Raw genomic sequence first — 24,718 nt, 5'->3', positions numbered from 1 at the left:
TCCAGGATCATGACCTGAGCTGAAGGCAGTCGCTTAACCAACTGAGCCACCCAGGCGCCCTGTGCACCACCTCTTTATCCATTCATCAGCCGATGGACACTTAGACCATTTCCATAATTTGACTATTGTAGATAATGCTGCTATAACATCAGGGTGCCTGTATCTGTTTGAATTAGTATTTTTGTGTCTTTGGGTAAATACCTATTAGTGCAATTGCTGGATTGTAGGGTAGCTCTATTTTTAACTTTTTGAGGAACCTCCATATTTTTTCCCCAGTGGCTGCACCAGTTTGCATTCCCACCAACAGTGCATGAGGGTTCCTTTTTCTTCACATCCTCGTCAATCCTGTTGTTTCTTTTGTTGTTGATTTTAACCATTCTGACAGGTGTGAAGTGACATCTCATTGTAGTTTTGATTTGTATTTCGCTGATGACTGGTGATGTTGAGCATCTTTTCAAGTGTCTGTTGACCATCTGGATGTCTTTGGAGAAATGTCTATTCTTGTCTTCTGCCTATATTTAAATTGGATTATTTTTTGGGTGTGGGGGGTTGAATTTTATAAGTTCTTTATAGATTTTGAATACTAATCCTTTATCAGCTTCGTCCTTTACAAGTATCTTCTCCCATTCTGTAGGTTGCCTTTTAGTTTTATTGATTATTTCCTTCAGTGTGCAGACGCTTTTTATTTTGATGCTTCCCTTGCCACAGAAGACATATCTAGAAAGGAGTTGCTACAGCTAATGTCAAAGAGTTTACTGTCTGTGCTCTCTTCTAGGATTTTTATGGTTTTAGGTCTCAGATTTAGGTTTTTAATCCATTTTGAATTTTTTTGTGTGTGTATGGTGTAAGAAAGTGGTTCAGTTTCTTTCTTTTGCATGTTGCTGTCCAGTTTTCTCAGCACCATTTGTTGAAGAGCCTTTTTTTTACCATTGGATATTCTTTCCTGCTTTGTCAAAGATTAACTGACCCCATAGCTGTGGGTTCATTTCTCTGTTTTTTATTCTATTCCATTGATCTGTGTATCTATTTTTGTGCCAGTACCATACCATTTTGATGACTACAGCTTTGTAATATAACTTGAAGTCAGGAATTGTGATGCCTCCCACTTTGCTTTTCTTTTTCAAGGTTGCTTTGGCTATTCAGGGTTTTTTTGTGGTATCATACAAATTTTAGGATTGTTTGTTCTAGCTCTGTGAAAAATGTTGTTGGTAATTTGACAGGGATTGCATTAAAAGTGTAGATTGCTCTGGGTAATATAGACATTTTTTCTTCCAACCCATGAGCATGGAATTTCTTTCGATTTCTTTGTGTCATCTTCCATTTCTTTCATCAGTGTTTTATAGTTTTCAGAGTAGAGGTCTTTCACCTCTTTGGTTAGGTTTATTCCTAGGTATCTTATTATTTTTGGTGCAGTTGTAAATGGGATTGATTCCTTAATTTCTCTTTCTGCTATTTCATTCTTGGTGTATAGAAATGCAACAGATTTCTGTACATTAGTTTTGTATCCTATAGCTGAACTGAATTTGTGTATCAGTTCTAGCAATTTAGCAAATAGTCTTTCAGGTTTTCTATTATGTCATCTGCAAATAGTGAAAGTTTTACTGCTTCCTTACCAATGTGGACACCTTTTATTTCTTTTTGTTGTCTGATTAAATTTGTGATATGACTTTAAAGCAAATCACTTCCTCTTATTGAACTTTCCTCTGCCCATACCTCACCTACACAAGGCATATTCAGATTGCTTATAAAAGCTTTATTGTTGTGGTTGAAAAATCATGGCATATGATGAATATATTTGTACAGCAGGGGCTGATTCAGAAATGGAGGTGTGCATATTAAATTTCACAAGATTTTTAAATAAAACTTGATTTGGTATTTGACCAAAATTAACTAAATCATTTGTTTGTTAGATCAACTAAATAAGTTTGTTCATTCATCTGCCTTCTCTCTCTCCCTCCCTCTCCCTTTTCCTCTCTTTCTTCCTTCCTTCTTTTTATCCATTCATCCACCCACCCACCCATCCATCCATCTATCTAATCCACATGTCCATTTGTCCATTCATTCATCCTTCCATCTGCCTGACCCTCAGTCAATCCAAACACTCAATTATTGAGTACTTTATGTGCACCCACCCTAATGGCAGGTGCTGAGAATTCAGTGGAAAACAATGTAGACCACCCTGTCCTTGTTGAACTTAAATTCTTGGGGTTAGCACAAGTAATAATCAAGAAAAAATAAATACAATAATTACTGCTTCTGATTAGTAGTGTGAAGAAAGTCAAAAGGGTGTTGTGTATAACTTTTGGCTTATCTGATTTTCTCAGTTGTCTCAGAGAACAAGCATTCATGAAAGTCTTGTTACAGAGCTCTTACAAACAAAAGACATGGTATCATTATTGTTTACCAGCTTATCCCAAAGGCCTAGTTTATTACCAGATTCCTAATAAGTATTCAATAAATTATTATTATCATGGGTTGTCAGAAGCTCTAAAGCATTCATTGTGGTCCATGAACTGGTTCTGGTTTATAAGCTGTTAGTGGTCTCTGAAAAGTGTAAGAATTGACAGTAAGCATGTAGAAATTCATTTTTATTATCTTTTATTTTAAAGTACTGTTATGCAGTGGATCGGAAACTAAAAAAACACAAAGCAAAACAAAACTGTTCTTCGCCGCAGATAGTGTAAAAAAGCATTCCTCTAAAAAACCACTGGCTCAGCTCTCCTGTAAAAAAAAAAAAAAAGCTAAATGACAAAAGAAAAACAGGAGTCATCTAAGGGGAAGGAAGTAAACATTTATTCAGTGCTACTCAATGTTAGGCCATATTTCAGTGTTCAGTTAATGACTGCAGGAATGTTCTGCCCACTCAAAGCATCTTCATCCAAGTGCTGGATGTAAGCCAACATGGAACACAGAGGTGGGGCCCCTATCTTGTAGCAGCTGCACTCCCCTTGCATCACATGGCATTGACATTCTATGCTCTTAATAGTCTTTTGGTTACAAGAATAGTTTGTTGTTTTTTTTTTTCCTTTTCCTTAATATCCTTTTTGCTTCTCCAAGTTCTCTTCCTGCCAGGCAGGGTAGATGTAAGAATTTGATTTGACAACTGTCCAAGTGCTTATCCATTGAGTGGCAAGGCTTGGCCTGCCTTCTCCGGGAACACAGAGCTCGCCCTAACTTTTTCTTGTTTATTGTCAGGCCTAAACTGGTGCTTAATATATTATGGACAGTATCTGAACATTAGAACTGTTTCAGATCCATTAATTTTCAAGCTCATATTCATGTTAGGAACTAGGTCAAGCTATATAGGTCCCTGCTTTTGGCCATCCTTAGAAATGGTATGCATTAAGACACTGTATCTTTGTTTTCCCTGATGCAAAATGGGTATTTTTAGCCTATACGCCATTAGTAAAGGTCAGTGATAAATGAAGGGTCCAGAATTAAGAGTCCAGTTCCTTATGGCCAGTTTCTGTATTCTTTTCCAGGGTTGCTCTGCCCCAGATCACTGTTGGTCAGAATTGGGAGTATTATAGAAAGGTCTGAATGAATAAGTTGAAATCTTACCCTCGTGATATTAAGAAAAAAACAGAAACAAACCCAGTTTCAATGTTTTTTAGTGAAGTATAATACTAGATTACATTTCTCGTACGGTGTCTGTATGTCACAGGAGTAATTCTGTTGTTCTTGTTTTCTAGGTGGGCCTCTTAGGAAGAACTGGATCAGGGAAGAGTACTTTATTATCAGCTTTTTTGAGACTGCTGAACACTGAGGGAGAAATCCAAATAGATGGTGTGTCTTGGGATTCAATAACTTTGCAAGAGTGGAGGGAAGCCTTTGGAGTGATCCCACAGGTAAGTCAGAAAGACTTAATAAAAAAAAAAAAGGTGACTAACTATATATTTTCACCATTATTTGACACTTAAGAAAATCACATTTCCCTGGAAAATGTATTTGTTATTTATTGCTATCTTTTTTTCTGCAATGCATTGTTTTCATAGGGAAAAAGAAAACTATCTCTAAAAATTTGGAACTCTCTGCCATACAGTGATTGAACTATTAATAGTTTTGACAGCCTTTCCCAGAAGACACAATCCACATGGGAGCATGGGACTTTTGTTTTTAATCAGTGTTTTCTCCCCTCCTTCAGTGGTCTGAGCTCCAAGTTAGCAATCCCAGCAGGTTGAGAAATGCTTTGCAAGATGTAAATGATGCTGCTGAAATAAGAAACACTTGGAAGCACCAAGTAGTGGAATTGAAAATAGAAAGTCTAATGATTGTTTTTTGTTCTTTGCATAAAATGAACCATGTCAGATTAATCTGTAGCTTTTTTTTTTTTTTAAATGTCACTCTTTGATTTGGGTCACAAAGGATCTCTAGCTTCCCTGGCTTAGTAGCATTCTTTGTGTGTCATTGTAGAAGAGGATTTCTTACATATGAGAGAAATAGCAGCAGTTCCAGTTTAAAATGATCTCAGTGGAAACCAAGGAATGTCGTTACTAGAGCCAAATCTGAAAGGCACGTGTTGCATTTCTACTGGCATTTGCTTTCTTCTCTGTGGGCATATTCACTGCTTTAGTTACCACATTGCTCCCTTTGTACTAATGGGCTGAATCCATTCCACCAGCACATTCTAAACAATTCTCCACATTTAACACAAAATTAAAATGCCAGGAGCATCTCCAGATAGATGGACTATAAATCTAGCCTGAGAAAAAAGCTTGTATTTCTTGATAGATTACCTTAGTGTGGAACATTTGCTTTTTTTCACCTAATGAGGCACTAAATATTGTAGCTGCTGGATTGATGCTTTTAATTTTTTTGTCTAGACTTTGCCATATTGCCAGAAGCTTAATCCTGGTCGAATTTTTGAAAAACAGTATTGTTTTTCAGAAAGAAAGAAAAGATTGTCAGATGGTCTAAAGGTAAAGAAACACTGGGAATAGGAGTATCCTGAGGTGATAGCCTTAGGCAAGATAACAATGTTGAAGAACATGGAATAGAATCTGGTTGTCCGGTTGTCTAAGACACGTTGCTGTTCATTTGACTCTTAAGTCTCCTGGTCCCATTTCTAACTGCAGTAGTGAAGATTTTGGGTTTTTTTTTTTTTTGTCCTTATTCACACAAATCTATACATTAGCATAAGTACAGCTCTAAAAAATAATTTCAATTTCACTGGGGATCCTTTAGTTTATCTGCCATGTGATAGATTTATTAAAAATTATGTGTTCTATTTAAGGAACCTAAATATGCAAGACCTGGAGGAAAACTGAATGAACCAGTTATCTTCTCTTTCTGCTGAAGTAAATCTTCCAAACTTGCCTTTATTTCATTTCCCCTCTTCTGTGGCTTCAAGCTTTATAAAATTATATCAACTAAACAAGAAATACTTTGAGATATGCCTTCAAAAATACATGATCATGCTAATATAGATGCATCTCATTCTACATTTTTATGATCCTGTTTCTGGGACTGTCTCCTAGTATCACAGGGATATCTGTAGACAGAATGTACTACTTTTTCTACAGTGACATCTTGAGAACATTAAGTGAATGACCGAGAAAGAGAGAGGGCAAGCTCCTCATGCCCTTTTAATATCCTAACTAGGAGATGCTTTTATTTTCCTAACTTTCCTTTAGAAGTTCAAATTAAGTAATTTTTTCTTCTTTGCCTGGAGTTTGATCTTAAAAAAAAAAAAGAAGAAGAAGGAAGAAAGGGTAAAAAATCCAAGAAGAACTGTTTTTTGTTTGCTTTTCCATCTTTCTTCCTTCCATCTTTCTGACCTTGCAAGGGCATCTCTGACATGGAATCATCAGATATCTCTGGGTCAATTAGTCACTTATTTTGAGACACATGAAACAGGAACAAACTTCGAAGAGAAAACTTTTTCTCTCCCTCATAGTGATCCTGAGACATCAGCTGTAGAGTCACAAGATATCATTAGTTTCAGTAAATTCTTGCTCTGTGTGTGTGTGTGTGTGTGTGTGCGCGCGCGCGCGCCCGCACACACGCGCACGCCCGCACACACGCGCACGCATGGCATTCTCTCCTGTAGCTAGAAAGCAATCTTGGAGAATGCACCAGCCTAGAAAAAAGGCTACTGTGCACATTTCAAGGTGGAGCCTTCTTTAATTTGTCCTGCTTTACCGGTGAGCTCTGTCTGAGGGCAAGGAGAGGAGGTAGTGTGGCCTCCGGTCAGAGCCCCATTGCCTTAGGCAATTCGAACATCAAGACTTGCAATTGTTTATTAGCTTTGAGCTTTGTTGAGCACTTTATTCTTGAAAGACAGAGAAACAGTTTTTAAATGTGTTTGTAAAACTTCAATGACGACTTTAAAAGGCTGCAAGCTGTTTCAAGTAAATGGTTTTACTTGCAATGAGACCTTATGACCGGAAAATAATCCATGCCCACATAGGACTGTCCACCACAGAGCTGGAACGGCTTTTGCCGGGTCTCAGATACGGCCAAAACACGTATCTCTAGATTCGAGCAATGGAATTGGAAGTGCAGCAGTTCTCATTCAGTGTAATAATAAATAGCAATTAAATAATTAGTTGTGAAACTCCTATATGCTTAAAATTATAGCGTACTATAATTCCCTATGCTATAGATTCTATAGTTATGTGAAAGGTATTGAGGTCCCAATCCCACCTATGAGCTTCCAGTGAGAAGTTCAAAATTGAAGTCAGAGACCAAAAGAAGAAACTAAAATGATAAACGAAAGACAGTTAATTAGATATAGTTATGAGTCAAGGGGGCGCTGTGGGCACTTCTTAGGAGGGTGAGGACAGGCGGAAGCGCTTGTTGTTGCTGCTTCCGTCGGCTCACTGTCGCTGTATCCTTCCTCCTTTCCTCCTCCCACTGCTAGCAGCAAATGAGTACGGGCAGTTTCACAGAGAAGGCGGTAGTTAAGGTGGGTCATAATGGGCCATGACGTTTGTAGGTTTTAGAAAGGTTGGGGGCAGTGTGTGGTGGAAAGGATATTCCAGGATCCCAGACAGGGATATTATGAAGTACAGAGAAGAGGGTTAGAAAGAGTTGGGGCGCAAAGGCCAGGGGAGTCCACCTGATAGGGAGTATTAGGGCAAAGGGGGAAAGACTTGATAAGTACTGAGATGGCCCGGTGAGGAAGGAGTTGAGTTTTTCTGAGCCAGGAAGTGCAGGGTGAAGGGATGGCGGAAGGGCCTGCTGCCGACAGCAGCGTGTGGGAGAGGGACTACTGGGAGGGAGCGGGCGAGAGGCGGGCAGATGGGCTGAGAAACTCTCCAGCTGTGGTGTGGTAAGATCCTGGACTATAGCGAAGACTACAGTGGGGGCGGGGTGCGAAATTCAAGGGAAAAGAGAAGGGGTGCCTGGCTGGTTCAGTGGGTAGTGCGTGGGGTTCTTATTCTCAGGGTGGTGAGTTTGCGCCCCACGTTGGGGGTAGAGTTTGCTTAGGAAAAAAAGAGAAAAAAAAGGGAGAAGAGAAAAATAACTAGTATGGATATTAGTATGATGTTACTATTTCTGAGCTGAAAAATTTGAAAATTTTAACAATTTTGTTGGATCTGGAAATCATTTTTTAAAATGCTATCTCTACAAAGTGTATACTGGAAAGTTGTAGTATAAAAGGTTGTGAAACATTAAACAACTTTGCAGGAACCAAATACTTGAACGTCTTACATGCAGCCATTTACATGTAAATAAATAATATGTACATTAACATTATAAAATTATTCTCTATTCTAAATCTTAAACATGTTTGACTAATACTTTGTTCACCTTGTTCTCGTTAATAGATATTCTTAAAAGCCAAACGACACTTATTTTTAGACATTCTATAATGTAACCTTAGAATCTTGATTTGTTTGAATTGAATAGATTTTTATTGTATAGATTCAACTTATAATAAAATTTTGCAGACATTGCCAGAAGGTAAGATCACAGCCACTCTGCTGCTTATAAGCATCGGAGCCCCATTTTAATAGAACTTTACATGATATATGTGTATATATATTTCCCTTCTGGCCAAAACAAAACAGCACTATAAACATAAGGATAAGGAGTCATTCCTCCCGCTTATTTAATTTATGCTATATTCAATCACCATGGAAGCCAAATTGCTTTTTTGTTTCATTTGACATCCAAGGCTAAAGCATACTGCCTGCTTCAGTGGGATGTGAGCCACTCAGAGCACCCCATTTAGGCGCGGCGGTCTCCACTGAGTTGAAGAGTTGAGGAATCAGCTTCAGGAAAGAGATTAGTCAGCTGGTGAACAATGGTGCTTTCTTTATTCTTCCTGGAGTCCTAAGAATTGCTCTTTATGCATAATCCATGACATTAAATAAATATCAAATATTTACACATCCTCATTTTCCTATTGGTGAATAGTTTCTTAAAAGAGAGGATCATTGTGATTTTTAGTTTCAGCTGTATTTTTTGCTGTATAATCCATCTGACTGTGTCACCTTGGCCAAGCCACATAACTTCTTGGGGCCTTGGCTGTTTAATTTGTAAACCTGGGAAAAGGACATAGGTGAACTGCAAGGGCCTCTTGGCTTTAGAGATGCCTTTGTGGAAACTTCAAACAGTTTAGAAAACAGAACTAAGACACTGGCTGGCACCTCTAAAAGGAAGAGATGCTATTTATAAGACAGGAATGAAATGTGTAGTTAATTGTATGAAATCATTCTAACTGGACTGGTCCATTCAGTTAATTTTTTAGAATTAAAATGAAAGCATTACTTTAATGCTAGACCGTCAACTGTAAACAAAAGACCTACAGAATTTCTGGGTGGTCTCAAATCCACTATATCTAAGCCTATTAGATGTCGAATTTCCACAGCTTTCTTCCTTCACAATTTTGAATATATATCTATTTTAAATAAAATGAACATATAACATTGCCAAACACTTGATAAGTATTATATATGAATTATTAAGCTATTATGAGATTAAATTGGGCATACCATTTCTCAACAATGACATAAAAAGATCAAAGTTTTAATGGGTAGTTAGTATTATTCCTTTAAAGATTGGCCATGGGAAGAATGGACAGGCTGAGATTCTTAAGCAGATTGAAAGAATGTATAAAGAAACTGAGGAAGTGAAATAAAGCCATGTGGCTGGGGTGAAAAAGGGAGGTGATAGAGCAGGGCACTAAAATGAGCCAGAAGAAGTAGGGGGGGGAGGCTAAGTCATATAGGGTCTGCAGGCCATCTTAAGGATTTTACATTTTGCCTTGAGTGTAATGGAAAGCCAAAGGTTTTTCAAAAGGTTAATGATAATCCAATTGAGATGTGTAACAATTGCTTTGGTTGCTAAATAAAAATAGAAGGGAGGCAGGAGTGAGAAGAAAGAAATCGATTAAAAGGTTCTTGCAGTGTTCCAGAGAGCGATATTGGTGTTTTGAACTATATGGTGGCAGTAGAGTTGGAGAAATAACTGGATTTGAGATATATTTGAGGGGAAAATCCACAGGACTGATGATTGATTCCATTTGGGAGGATCAGGGAGAAAGAAGTCATGGATGACTCTAAAATTTCTGGATTGAGGAAGTGAAGTTGCCATACACTTATCAAAATGGAAAAGCCTATAGGTAGAGTAGGTTTGAGAAGAAAGGTGGCATTTCCCCATTTGACAGTGAGAACAGTGAGGCTCAAAGAGCGTGGGTTCCTGTTCGTAGAGCTGCATTGTTAACAGCATCTTTGCAAGCCACATTACCTTTAATCACTTCTGTTGCTGCTTTGTTGTCATGATACCTTTGGCCTCCACCCATGGTCCTCCAGAATAATGACATTACTCCATTTGGCCAAATTAAAATTTCCTATTGTTCTGTTCCACTGGATGTGTAAATATCCTTGAAGGTTACAAAGACACTGTGACCTGTATAAAAACCCTTCAACTCGGGTTCTGCCTAGGAAGAGGAAGCAAGTCTCTCCCTTCGTGGTGTAGAAACTGAGCCTGTCACCGGGGGATGGCTAGTGATGCTGACACAAAGGCTATGCCGCTAAGCACTGATGGGCTCTTTATAGACCCATTGGGCTGCTTCTGCCCAACCTTTAATCATTCCTGAGCCCCAGATCAGGAATAAAAACTGGTTTGCCTAGGACTTGAGACATTTTGCTGGGGTGGTAAAGAACACACATTTGGAAACAAACACCCTTGGGTTTGAATTCTAGCTCTACAATCTACTAGCTAAGTGATGTTGGAAAGGTCACTGAAGTTCTCCCAGCTGCGATTTCTTCATGGGCCATGATAGGATTTATTTTGTTAGGCTGATGGAAAGATGAAAAGAGATAATGCATGTCAAGAGCCTTACCTGGCATACGGCAAATCTGTCGTAAAACGAAGCTCTGTGTTCCATCTGCTTGGTTCCCAGCAGAGATAATTTCTCCAAAGCGTGTCACGCATGGTCTGATATTTGGTAAACCCTCACAGTGGTTATTTCCTGTCTTTCTCAGTAATGCAGGAAACCTTTTATATAAAGAATCACAATACTTTTTTAAAAAATGTAAAAAACAGTAAAGAGCAAAATTCCCTTGGTAAGCCTTTGAACTTTAGGTACTAAATAAACCCAATTGCTTAAATAATGAATTGACTCAAGTTTTCAGGGCCACTTCGTATTTGATTCTTCGTTTATCAGAATTCCCCGATAGTGCTCTTTGTCTGTCTGCTCTCTTTAGCTTATTTGGACATTACTTTCATTTCCTGGGAAGCTTGGAGGAAGATGCACAAATAATCCATCGTCTCATGAGTCATATATTCATCCCTTATATTATAAAGCAATGTAAGTGCCCCTAAGGAAGATGTTTTTTTTTTTTAAGAGAGAGGAAGCATGGGAGCACAAGCAGGGGCGGGGGGGGGGGGGCAGAGGGAGAGGGAGAGAGAGAATCTTAAGAAGGCTCCATGCTCAGCACGGAGCCAAGGCCAAGGCCGGGCTCAGTCTCATGACCTGAGATCATGACCTGAGCCGAAATCAAGAGTCAGACACTCAAGAGTCAGACACTTAACCAACTGAGCCACCCAGGCACCCCAGGAAGATGATTTTGATGCAGGTTAAGACCTACCAGCACAAGTCTTGTTGCTCTCTCCAGATGGATGCTGAGATATTTGGTACAACATTGTTCTTTAAGCCATAAACTGTGCCCTGGGGAATGAGGTCTTTAATGTGACCCTCTTTGAACTTGACTGCCATGGTGAGGATACTCGTGTTCTGCCCAAGAGGCACAGACACCCACCTGTCTTGTGCAGTTTCTAACGGATCAGATGGACACTGAGCTTTCTCCCTCAGTGTAAGGCAATTTGTGAAAACTAAGACTTCAAAAAGTGTAGTTCTCAATTCTCTTTACTGGATATTAACCAAAGGCAAAAGGAAAAAGGCGAAGAAAATATTATTCTGAGTGTTAACATCAAAAGTATTTTTCAGTTTACCCATATGCACAGAGAGAGGACTGAGTATTAGTATTGTGATATCAGCACTTCTGAGACAGTGATTTTCTTCTAAAACATTTTTTTAGCTGCACGGGCAGACCTGAGTAGACAGTGATATGGCAAGGAGAGTGTCTCAGGGTGATAGTTGTGCATTTCTCCTTGCAGGGTATTAGATGGTCATTTTGTCAGCTCAGCAGGATCCATCTCATCTGGTACATGCATTCACTTAGACAAATATTTGATTTCCACTTTTTCACTGATTTCTAAGTTGTAGCTTTCTCCTGGTTGTACAAGTCGAGGTGTGCCTTGGTTTATAGACCAGACGAACGTGTGTGTTTAAATAAAATGTCTATACATTCAAACAATCTCAAAATCCTTTAGGAAGCTAGACTTATCAAAGGAATCCAAGGAAACTATGTGAACAAAATAGGAATTTGTTCTAATGAGTTAATTATAACTCATAAACATAATTTTTTAACTGTTCAATTTTCTATTATATTTGCTCTTAATAAGGAAAAGTGCTAGGTATAAAACTTTTAATTTCCCACAACTTACAATGATCTGTTTCCTTATCCTAAGGACATTGGGATGAGATAAGTGTTCACTAGGGGCTTCTAATGTAGCTGTAATGTTTATTTCTTTAAAGAAGACACAAAGCAACTGTGATAAAATCTTAAAATTTAAGAAAACCAGGGGTGCCTAGGTGGCACAGTCAGTTAAGCATCTGACTCTTGGTTTTGGCTCAGGTCATGGTCTCAGGGTCCTGAGATTGAGCCCCACGTTGGGCTCTGTGCTCAGCGTGGAGTCTGCTTAAGACTTTCCCTCTCCCTCTGCCCCTCCTCCCTGCTCTCTCTCTTTCAAGTAAATAAATAAATCTTTAAAAATAAAATAAAATAAAATTTAAGAAAACTAGATGGTAAGTACATGGACATTTGTTATTAAAGTATTTTTTCTGCTTCAAGTATTTTGCAGTAAAATAATGGAAACATGCAAAGATGTTTAGGTTATTCATACTTTCCTCTTTTCTTTATTGCTCTAGAAAGTATTTATATTCTCTGGAACATTTAGAAAAAACTTGGATCCCTATGGACAGTGGAATGATCAAGAAATATGGAAAGTTGCAGATGAGGTAAGGATGCCTACTGAAATAATTTTGAAAGAAGTAGCTCATATGCGCACAGGAGTGGTTGTCATAGCTGAGATAGTTTTACACTCTTACCTTTATCGCTGTACATACGTGTATAACTTTAGAGAACACTAACACACCTGGAGCCCCCAGTACTTTGGACTAGGCCTCCCTCTTCCTCCGTGGTGAGTCTCCGACTCTTAGGCCCCAGAGAGTAGCACTGTGTTAGCCTTCTTCCTTTCCAGAGTACATCAGTGAGACACAAGCTGGGAGAGACCCAGGCACCTTACAGGGCACCAGGATTATTTGTGATTCTAAAGATCGTTTCTCCACACCTTCTCATCCACCCACTGTCTGGTTCTGAAGCATTCCCAGCACTAGGAGAGGCCTTGGCATAACATGATATACTTCTCTAGGAAGCATGAGTTTAGAAATGACGATCCTTCTAGCACACCTGCAAATGGCCGCAGTCTTCTCTGGAAGTCACCAGGAGTCACTTGCTTTCAGGGGATGTGGCTATGAGCCTTTCTAGGCAAAAAGTCACATACCTAGTTGTGGTGTGCACCATCCCCTGAGGTCAGTAGGGCCATATTAGAAATATATGGATTAAAATGGAATCAAAATTCTTAAGTAATACCCTGTATTTACCCAATAGGTGATTGTAGTTGAAGGCATCATATGGAAGAATTTAGAGTGCAGGGAGTGAAATTCTTGGTTTCCTTAACAGAATACCCTGGCTGTAAACCAATCGTTTTTGGACATAGAGGCATTATAAGAAAGAAAAAGGGAACATAAACTGTTCTATTTCATTAAATTTGAGGCTTACATCCAAAGCCCTGGTTGATGGCAGACTATAATTACGGGACCTAAGAACATTGAGATTCAAAGGTCTTCTTAGAGAACAACTTTATTTCACTATTTCCCATAGTTTTGGTCTTTATTGTAGCCCAAATCTGTTTATCCCAAACGTTCTTCCCTTTTGTGCCTCCCTTCGGACTGGATCTTGCCAGGAGCTTTGACGGCTTGTGAGTGTTAAACACTTACCCACTGAGTGCCCAACCTTAATATGCCCCTCATAAAATACACTTAGATTAACTATTTTTATTATCAAAGTTTCCTTATTACCCAACAAACAGGGGTTTTAAAGAAAACATTAACTAAATTGCAAGTGGTGCATTTGAAGATCTTTGATGTGACTGCAGAGAATGAGCTATAGGAACACAATGTGGTGGGACAGAAACTGGGGAAGGAGATATTAGACTTTATAAAATCTGCAACTATTGCCAAGTCACAATAAAATTTACAGGAATCAGGATCATAAAAATAATCTAAAATTTTAGAAGGCATGGTTAAAGTTTTAAATATCGACATAATGCATAAATTTTACCTGTCTAGATTTTCATTTGATCAACTCATATTTAGCTCTTTTTTGCTGATTTTAAAAAATACTTTGCTCTTCATAAACCAAAATGATGCTGTCCTTACATTCATGTCATGTGTTTTGAGTAGTGATGAAAAAAACTTTCTGTTGAGGAGGCCCAAATATAGCATACAAATAAGCAACAGTCCAGAAGAGCAGAGAAGCAGAAAATCATTGGTTTAAAAGTTACAAGTCCTGGGCTTTTGTCCACGTGGTGGTTCGTATAATTTATCCAAACAGGAACACTGTGGGATGTGTCAGTTTCTAAACTGCACAGGATACTGGGACGAAAGGCATAAACCAGTAGTGTCTGGGGCAAACCAGGACACATGGCATCTCATCTAGTCCTCTCTGTGACCTTGGTATGACTTGTGTCAATACAGGGAAATGAACTGAGTAACAACAGGTTAGCCAAACACCTGAATCTTATCTCAGCAGCGCCTCCTTCTTAATTACGCTTTCCATCAAATGAAAATCGGGAGTACACATGATGACAACACCAGGCCAAGAAACACTTTTTTCGTCCCTTGCATTTGGCCCCATACACCAGTGTGAAACCTTATTCTTGCTGATCTGGACTAGATTTTGTGAAGCCATGAGGCTTGTGCCTATTTCCTACTTCTAAGACTCAGAAACAGAGCTAACATAAATAGCTTCCTTTCCCTTTGTGCCCTAGGCCATACCTTCATCTTGGCATGCTGAGCCTCATCATTCTGTGGATGAATTTAAAGCAAGTCCAAAGGAGGGGAAGCGGGTTTCTATTTGAGACCTTGGACCGAGATGGTCTAATTTTCCCATCTCCAAATGACTCAGAGCCAGATAGCTTCTCCCCAGGAGCACTGCCTTTATCATCTGTGTAGACCAAAGAGAATTTCAAGAGACTGAATCCCAAGAGGAAAAAAAAAATAGACCCCCTAACATTTTGGCTCAATAAATTGGTAGGGTGGTTGTAACTTGTCAGACTTACACATATAATGGGCAAGCACAGTGCCTGGCAAATAATAGGTCTCAAGTGACTGTTAGCTATTCTGATCCTATTTCCATCTGATCTCCACCTAGCCATCTCTTAAATGTTGGTGTTTGCCCTTATAATAAGTCCTATTTTACTTCTTCTTCCTGGGAAATTTCACACCACCTCTTGGCTCTAACTAATACCACGATGCTGTGACTCCCAAATCTGCCTGTCAGCTCCCTCCCTGACATCTCAGCATGGACGAGCACCTTGTTTCCACAGTCACGTTCTCTGCCCCAATGCACACAGCTGTCCTGTGTACCTAATTCCAGCAAATGGCATCAGCACCTTCTAGGTGCCCAAAGCCAAGACCTGGGACTTATTCTTGACTCCCGATTTCTTCACCTCTCTCCGCCTGTCAGGTCCTGTTAATGCCATCTCCTGCACATATCTAGAATGTTTCCATCCCCATCTGATACCGCTACCAACTCTCATGTGGATGTTTTAAAGAGGCTCCTAGCTGGTTTCCCTCTCATTGGCTTCCTCCAGTTCAGTCTGCTCTTTGCAGCTCTGGTGATCTTTCTTAACCCTGTCTGATCACCTGATTCTCCCCTTCCTAGGGTTCTTTGTCATCCTTTAAATGAAGTCCACCCTGCTTACAGTGGCTTCCAAGGTCCTTCATGGTTTGATCCTTGCTTGCCTCTCTAAACTCATGCTCCAGCCTCCCCCTGCTTACCATGATCCAGTTCCTCTACAGCACCATGTGCTCTCTGACCCCCAGAGGCTTTTTCTCATGCTGTTCTCTGTACCTGGGAAACCCTGCCAGCCCTTCCCTCCCTCTCCTCCTCATCAGTCAGGTCTCTTCTTATATATCTCTTCTTCCGGCAACCTGCCCTGATGCTCCAGTCCTGAGGAGGAGCCCCTCCTTGTCGTGCCCTGTACCCTCAGCCCTTCCGTGGCCTTCTTCACACGGGATAGACTCACCTCTTAACTTGTTCATGTTCCCCATCGGATCGTAAGTTCCTTGAGGGCAGGGATACTGTCCCATCTGCTGCAGTATTTCCAGTGCTTACAGTAGTGTTGGGATGTGGATGGTGGTCAGTAAATATTGGTTGGTTGAATGAACACATAAATGGCTTCCTTCATTTGTTGTAAATGAATGATTTGATTCCTTTGTTGAAATGAATAAGCAAGCGATTCGCGTATGCTCCAGCATGAAGATAACCCCATGGCTGGCACACAGCAGGTGCTGCCATTGACAATGAGGACACTGAGCCTCGAGACGCCTCAGGGGCTTGCGGAGGCTTGAGCAGCTCCCTCCTTGGACTTCGGGTTCCCCGGCTCTTACTGCTGCCTTCGTTGTGTGCGCTCCAAGCAGCGCATCTCTTGGTTTTTTTATTTTTATTTTTAAGATTTTATTTATTCATTTGAGACACAGAGATACAGAGAGAGAGAGAGAAAGCATGAGCAGGGAGAGAGGCCGAGGGACAGGGAGAAGCAGGCTCCCTGCTGAGCATGGAGCCTGACGCGGGGCTCGATCCCAGGACCCTGGGATCATGACCTGAGCTGAAGGCAGACGCTTAACCATCTGAGCCACCCAGGCGCCCCAACATCTCTTGGTTTTAGAATGAAGGCTTTTTTGGCAGTTGTTGGCTTTTTCGGTAACTTATAACATAGTTCTCTTCCTAACACATTGATAGTGAGGTAAGTTGTTTTAAAGAGCAAGCTGAATAGGAGACACAGTGGCCTCTTAAGCTGAAAATCTGCCCTGGAAAGCCTGCCAAGCAACAAAAGGAGGGCCTAGAGGAGTTGAGAGTGTCTATTTTTATAACTGCCGGCTAATGGACTATTCCGTCCAACCATAATTCACTTCTGTTTTTTTTTCCCCATGTTTTCTTGTCACAAGAGCAAACTCTTGCTCCACAATAACATTCCAGAGTGTGGCAATAGCAGAGTCAACATTTTGAAGAAAATGTCTGGTCCCTTACAGACCGTAGTACCTTTTTTTAGTTTGATGTGTCACAAAACAGAATTTTTTCCTTGCAAATACAGAATTTATCAGCTCAACTGCATTAAGCTGGCAAATTCGTTTCTTGTAAAGTTTTTTATATCCACAAACTGTGGATGCTTTTATTTATTTTTCAGGCCAAGTTGGAATAAAACTAATTAGAAATGTTTGGATTCTAGTAAATTTTAATTTACCTTCGCTTGGACAGAGATAAGCTAAAATGTATATTTACTTTAAATCTACTGAAAAATAATTTGTGATATATGTCATTAACATTGTATCAGGAATATATAGGGATATATTAATGTGTATATATTAACATACAAAGAATTCTGCTACTAAATTACTAAATTAGATTATCTCTATGGCAATTACCTTTTTAATTTTTTTTTCTCACAGCACTTTGAACAGTAATTTCTCACTTATTATTTTTCTCCTCACCTGGACCATGAATTTCTTCAAGGCAGGGCCTAGTGTGATTCATCTTTGAATCCCCAGGTCTGCCATAGTACCTAGAATTTAATAAACCCTCATTAAGAGCCTATTAAAGAATGCATGACTGAGCAGTCATTTACATTCAAATAATCTTTAGGCTAATTTAAGCCATTCTTACCAGCACATAAAGTTGGTTACACCTAGAGTTATGGTAATAACTTTGTATCTTTTCAAAAACAATTACTAGTCTGTCTTGCTTCCTATTTTCCCTCCAAAACCTACCACAATATCCAGTGAAAAATAGGTAATTGATAAACTTGTCAAATGTTCACTTACTTCAAAGCTTAAAGTTTTACTAATTCATGTTGATCTTTCTCTAGTAAATGTGATTAAAAATTTTTTTTTTACTATACTTGATAGTGAGTAAAACAGTGAGTTAGGAATGTTGCCAAATAGACCCTGGATTGGTCTGTCTCACTGTCATTTATTTTTTATAATTTTGTTCTCCAAATATTAACAGTGATAAGTATTTAGGTACTTATTTACTTAAGAAATAGGTTCATTTGGGAAAACACACACACACACAAAATATAATACAGTAAGAGGGCTTGGGAAATGATGATATGATTGGTGCGGATCTCGAGGGAGAATACTGTACATGCCACCACATTTCCACCAATATCTCAACCTGTTGTTAGAGGTATGATATAAATTAATAATGTCGCAGTACTTCCTGCTAATGTACCTTCCAAGGCAACTTCTGAAGGCAAAAATCTTAAAAATCTTGTCATACCAGGTAGTGTTTCAGGACCAGGCCCCTGCCCTTGGGATTTCCCAAATTGTACTAGTAGTTAGGATGGATTAGATACTTAGCATGTGCTCTCTGACCCCCAGAGGCTTTTTCTCATGCTGTTCTCTGTACCTGCACTGTGTGGCAACCTCTTTCCAGAAATTATCTCACTTAATCTGTGGTACAGTCCTTTGAAGTCCATACTATTATTTTCCCCATTTTTTTCAAGTGAGATAAACGAGACTTAGACCTGATACCACCTGCAAATGAGTGGAGCAGTGCAGATGCGAAGCTACTTCTGTTGGACTCCAGAACTCCAGTCTTTAACCAGTACTTTTTAATTGAAGTATAATTGACATATAACACTGTATTAGTTTCAAGTGTACAACATAGTGATTTGATAATTGTATACAATGTGAAACGATCACTGCGATAAGCCTTGTTAACATCCATCTAATCTGTACTTTTCCTGATAGTTAATTTGACTTAAAATTAAAAAAAAAAAAGAGGGCATGTACTGAATGGGGCACTGGGTGTCATGCACAAACAATGAATCATGGAACACTACATCAAAAACTAATGATGTAATGGATGGTGATTAACATAACCTAATAAAAGAAAATAAAAAAAAATCCTTATCAGTGTTAAGGAACTTCTAATTTTATACTTCTATTTTTAAGGGATTTTAAAGAGTCTTAAAGATGAGAACAAGGAAGCACACAGATGGGACATGGCCTGTCTTAGATGGCACTCTATATTGGCAGAACAAAATCAGCACTTGTTCACTTATCAGTTGTCATTCTTCAGTTTGGATTCATTTTTGCATTCATCAAAACCATGTTTGGGTTTTTTTTTTTTTTGGCCAGCATTCCAGGGGCTCAGTACACACTTGTTGAACAAATGAATGACTGTCAAGGCTGACAGCGCTCTCAGTATTGGCACAAGGGACATAGAGCTAAAGAGCATATGTTTTTACCCTCAGGAAGCAGTCTAACAGGGGAAACTTACACAGATCCTACCATGGCTATGTGCCTGGCTGCCCTAGAGGATGATCAGGGGTATTCAGAAGGGTACGTCACGGTGTGTGGGGAACTATAAGCTGTTTGGTGCTGCTGGAAGCAAGGGTGGAGGGGACTCGATTCTGGATGCCTTTTATATCACGTGAGAGAGCTCGGTTTTTATTCTGTCAGGAAGAGATTTTAAACAGAGAAATGAAATGGTCAAATATGTATTTTAGAAGGATCCCTGCGGTGTTTGTGTGGTCAATTGACAGATGGACCACTTGGGATTTACAGTGTGAAGCTTAAGGGATAATGATAGTCGCCGCGATGGGGCTAGCCAGGAGAAGAATTTAAGAAATATTTGGAATATGGCCAGAGCTAGAGATAAAGATTTGAAAAAGCATTAGCTTATTAGTGGTCATCGATACCCTGAGAATGAATGAGTTCTCAGAAGGAGAGTTTGGAGAGTTAGGGGTGAGGAAGACCAATATTCAAGGGGCAGGAAGAGGGAGAGGTGCCCATACATGATAATAAGTGGTCATAGAGTATGGCTTCTCATAAGCCAAGGAATAGATGTTCAAGAAGGAAAAAATGTTCTCTGTTGTGAGGCAGTAGAGACAACAGATGCACGCTAATTTTTTTGAGATTTCTACAAAGGGGGAAGATATGGAATAATAGCTAAAGGAGAACCCAGAGGTAAGTGATGGCAGAGATTGTCGCAGGTTCACAGGCTGAGACCAAGAAAAAGCAAAAAGATGAAGATGGAAAGAAAGAACACAGGAATGGAAGGTAGAATAAAAGAATCTGTTGTAATATAGCAGATAACTGCATTATATACATACTATCTTTTCTAGCATATTCGATTGTAATTATTTGTGTATGTCTTTATAAATCCTGAGCCTTGCAGGGGCCATGTGCCATTTACCATTTCTTCGATCCCTATGTGGAACATCTGGCACAGAATAAACACTCACTGAAAATTTCCTGAATGAAGTACAGAGCTGAAACAAGTCATAGGCTTATCCTTTAGAGCTGCCAAGATTATATGTAGACTTTTGTTGAATCAAAACCAAATAGCAGGAGTGGTAGGTTGTTGATACGAGATCTAAACTTTCAACCTCTCAAGTGTCTTTAACCTTGTGGTATCTAAATTTCCTTTCTAAGCACAGTGTTTTCCCTCTTTCTTTTCTGCAGGTTGGACTCAGATCTGTGATAGAGCAGTTTCCTGGGAAGCTCGATTTCGTCCTGGTGGATGGCGGTTACGTCCTAAGCCACGGCCACAAACAGTTGATGTGCTTGGCCAGATCTGTTCTCAGTAAGGCAAAGATCTTGCTGCTTGATGAACCCAGTGCTCATTTGGATCCAGTGTGAGTTTCAGAATTCCTGCTACTTAATAACATGATGGGAGCAGAATCTTTGATGCCTACTTCATATTGACACAAATTCCCATTAGGTGGTCATGTCTGCAAGTGGAGGCCACCCCTCCCCCCCAGGATATGAAATGATTGCCCAGTGGAAAAGTCACTGCTTGACATGAGCACAAGTGCTTATTTCCTGGTATAAGAGCCCTGCGTTCTCTTCTGAGTGTAATTTTGGAATTTCTTACAAACTCATCCCTTGTCAACACATGAGGAAATATTTAGTAACATAGGCATAATCTGATTCTTATGATTTTCCTTTCTGTGTCGTTTATATGATAAGAAATTTTTATAGCACAAAAGAACCACTCGTGACTCCACATGATAATAAAATGTACTCACTTGTGAAATTTTCTTCAAAATATCTGTCCTGTTTGTTTATGAAAACTTAGAATCTTCCCCATGGTTGAAAAGCCGATTGTGGCTGTCTCTATATCAGCACTATGTCAATAAAAGTATTTAAAAAAAGGTAAGTAATTTAAAGAACTAAATCGATAGGACAATAGGTATGTCATCAAAGGTAAAGGCAGATTATTGACATTCTGTGTTGTTACATGTGGTATTTCCTTTCTTTTCTAGAACATACCAAATCATTCGAAGAACCCTAAAACAAGCATTTGCAGATTGCACAGTAATACTCTCTGAACACAGGATAGAAGCTCTGTTGGAATGTCAGCGATTTTTGGTGAGCTTATAATTTGCTTAAGATCTCATTTCTCCTTTACTTCTTGTTAACCATATCTTACATGGGAGCTCCTGCAAATCACAACACAACAATGTACAAGTTCTTCCTTAAAATAAGTGTCACACAGCTGTCCAGCTTTACTCAAAAGAGCTGCACTAATTTGAGCTCTGAGGTGAGGTTGGAATCCAGTAAATCTAAAATAGCAGCATATTTTAAGTTACATTAATAGATTGAAACATCTGTACATTTGAATTCTTTATTTGGGGATCAAGTCATAATAAAGTCTAAGTCCTGATGCTTTTTAATCACTAAGTCTCCCTTGGATGGGGTCCAGGACAGGCCTGCATTGTCTTGCAACCCGATGTGTGGTTTTAATGCAATAGTTTGAAAGACTCATTTCATTCTTCTAGTCATTGTTTGGAGCTCGGGTAAGTGCCTCTCCCATCCACCTTCTTACTGTGCTTTCAAAAGTGTCACAGATTCTTTCAAGTGATGTTTGCAAATTCCCTCGGGTTTAATCACAAGGAAGTTCTGAGGGTGATGTAGCACGTCATTTCTGTTAAGGGTTTTGAGGCTCCTGGAGGTAAATGCTTTTCTTACCGAAGGATTGTTATTACCAGTAAGCTTCGAGAGACAAATTAGGGGGCCAGCCCACAGCCTCTTGCCCTGCTGTGGCCAGGTTCAGGAGATTGGGTGAAGCCCTTCTATCGTCTGGCCTCAGGTTTGCTCCACTTGAACATGTGAGGGAGGCATATTAAACTCAGGCACATCCTCACCCATTTGGAATTGTTAAGCTTCAAGCCCCCTGTTGAAGAGGCTCAACTCTTTTATCATGCTGTGGATTTATTCATTTTTAAGGTTGTATATGGGGATGTATCAAAGATCATTCTGGCTTACCAAGCAATGTTAGTTCCTTTAAAGTTCTCTGAAGAAGCACATTGCTCAGTCCTATACCAATTAAAAAACAAACAAACAAAACTCTTCGAGCTGCTAAGTAGAAAGTTATAGCTACTTTCACAAATGGAGAAGCTCCATAAAGCAAGAGGACTCCCCGTTGCAATGAGATACCTCGCTGTTCACGGTGCCAGCCTGTGGACGCCTGTTTTCTTTTTGGCTTTTTTTCTTCCTCTGAGCCTCTGCCACTTCTGTCCTGGCTCTGGTCCGCCCTGCCTTCTGTCCGAGACCTCACTAACGGCCACTTCCCTAGGTCATAGAGGAGAACAAGGTGTGGCAGTACGATTCCATCCAGAAGCTGCTGAGCGAGAAGAGCGTCTTGCGGCAGGCCATCAGCCCCTCGGACCGGCTGAGAGTCTTCCCGCACCGGAACTCGAGCCGGCACAAGTCTCAGTCCAAAATCGCTGCTCTGAAGGAGGAGACGGAAGAAGAGGTGCAAGAAACAAGGCTTTAGAGAGCACTACAAATATTGGCACAGGATGATCACTTGTGAAATTGGAGGAGAACACGGTTTCTGCTCCAGAAAACAAGGATGAGTAATGTTTATTTTTAAAAGGAAAAATTTTGATAGGAGGAATTAAGGACGCTCAGATCGGGTCTGGATAAGAGGCTTCCTGGCAGTGGTCAAATTGTGTGAAAGGTACTTCAGATCCTTGAAGCGGTACCACTTGTGTTTGCAAGCCAGATCTTCCTGAAAACTTTTTCCTCTTGGTGGCAGTTGGAAAGGTGGCCATCCACGTCAGCCAGCGTAATTTTCAACTTACTGTTTAGTGAGACTTGCTAATTTGTAGTATTGGAGGAGAACTGTAATCATACTACTTAGAGATATGATCAAGTAAAGATAATTGGAAACTTTAGTGGTTTATGTAAGTTTATATCCCTTTTTCTCTACTCTCCCCAAGATATTTAAAAACACAACTCTTGTCATCTCTTCTGTATTCAGACTGTTCTGTTTCAAAACACAGTTAGGATACTGCAAGAATCACAAGTCAGCTCATCCAAATATATACCGCATAACATCTGGGTATCAGGAGAGAGAACTTCCTGATCGGGGAAATCCGTGTTAATACCACTCACTGCTTTACCAGAAATCCAAATAATTCAGACAGTTAGAATACATCCCTTACCCAGAAAGAGGGCTGTTACAGTCCCATGTGGGGGACAGGATAATTCCCTTGATGCAGAAGTTGACATGACTTTCCCCAGCTTCCAGAAAGTAACAGGCTCCTAAGACCTTTGAACGGAAGGATGGCTAGAAAAAAATGCTTTAATGCGAATTGGCACAGGAAATCCTTCTTGCCCCCAGAAGCTCTGGGAAGAGAGTATGTAAGCAGACAGGCTGTGGGCGCTGATGGTAGATGTACATGAAATCCAAAGATGTAGGTATATAGAGGGTAAGGTTGTGTAGTTTCAGGCTTGCTCTAGGCATTTCCTACTGTGTAGACTGGGTGGGACAGATAATGGGAGACACAGGGAAGAGTCAATCAATTCGTTTTATATACTTCCTTTTTTTTAAGTTGGGATGCAAATAAAACTTTCTCTAGGAAATATTTATTTTAATATTTCAAACTCATAAATGGCTGTATTTTAAGATGATTATATTATGAATTATATTTGTATTAAAAGAATTTTATATTTGAAATGTTGGCTTTTTATGGCACTATTTTTATGATATGTTAAAACTGAAGGAAAAAAATTGGGGGGCTGTTGACCAGAGGTTATGAATTACCTTGATGGTGTAGAGAGAAGCATCGGGGCTCACAAAGATTTGCACATCTGTATGATTCCCTGCCAGCACACAGGCTCCCTCTTAGAAGATGGTACCACAGAATCTGACCGCTCCTATCAAGGACACGCTGCCTTCCCAACTCCAAACTAACTGTTAAGATTGCATTCTATTTATTACTGTAAGAAAATATCATGTGCCAATAAAATCCATATATTTGTGTGAAACTTAGCTGTCTTCAGATGTGTTCATTAATCATGTCTCATTGATCTCTTACTTGAGTCTCTTAAGGATCATGGACACAAAACATGAATCATTTCATTAAATCCAGCTTCTTGAGAATCCCACATGCATTAAGATGCTCTTAAAAAATGATTTCTTTTTAAAAACTGTAAAATATACATAACCTAAAATTTACCATTTTTGACTGTACCATTCAGTGGCCTTACATACATTCCCATTGTGGTACAGTCACCATCATCGTCCCTCCACAGAACTTTTTCCGTCTTGCAAAACTGAAACTCTGAAGCCCTTCGACCAAAACTTCCTATTCTTCCCTCCTCCCAGTCCCCAGGCAATCTTGCTCCACTCCACCTTTTGTCTCTATGAATGTGACAACTCTAAGTACCTCGTGTGAGTGGAATCATAGAGTATTTGTTCTTTTGCAACTGGCTTATTTCACTTATGTCTTCACAGTTCATCATCTTGCAGCATTATGTCAGAGCTTCCTTACTTCCTAAAGCTGAATATTCCATTGTATGTATATACCACATTGTGTTTATTCATTTGTCAACTTA

General features: G+C 39.6%; 1 protein-coding gene across 1 annotated transcript in view; it reads left to right on the top strand.

Annotated features, from left to right (window-relative positions):
- The window catches only part of CFTR (CF transmembrane conductance regulator), a 157,264-nt gene extending 133,116 nt beyond the window's left edge, over positions 1-24,148 (top strand). Inside the window, exons 22-26 of the mRNA XM_081800915.1 lie at positions 3,693-3,848; positions 12,446-12,535; positions 20,333-20,505; positions 21,136-21,241; positions 22,449-24,148. Coding sequence (XP_081657041.1) covers positions 3,693-3,848; positions 12,446-12,535; positions 20,333-20,505; positions 21,136-21,241; positions 22,449-22,649 — 726 coding nt within the window. The 3' untranslated portion in view covers positions 22,650-24,148. The remainder of the gene's footprint in view (positions 1-3,692; positions 3,849-12,445; positions 12,536-20,332; positions 20,506-21,135; positions 21,242-22,448) is intronic.
- Positions 24,149-24,718: the final 570 nt, after the last annotated feature.

The sequence above is a fragment of the Leptonychotes weddellii genome, chromosome 12 (assembly GCF_054177405.1).
Source record: "Leptonychotes weddellii isolate Sample4059 chromosome 12, ASM5417740v2, whole genome shotgun sequence".
NCBI classification, from domain to species: Eukaryota; Metazoa; Chordata; class Mammalia; order Carnivora; family Phocidae; genus Leptonychotes; species Leptonychotes weddellii.
Note: the sequence above shows the minus strand (reverse complement) of the source record. Positions and strands in the feature narration are given on the sequence as shown.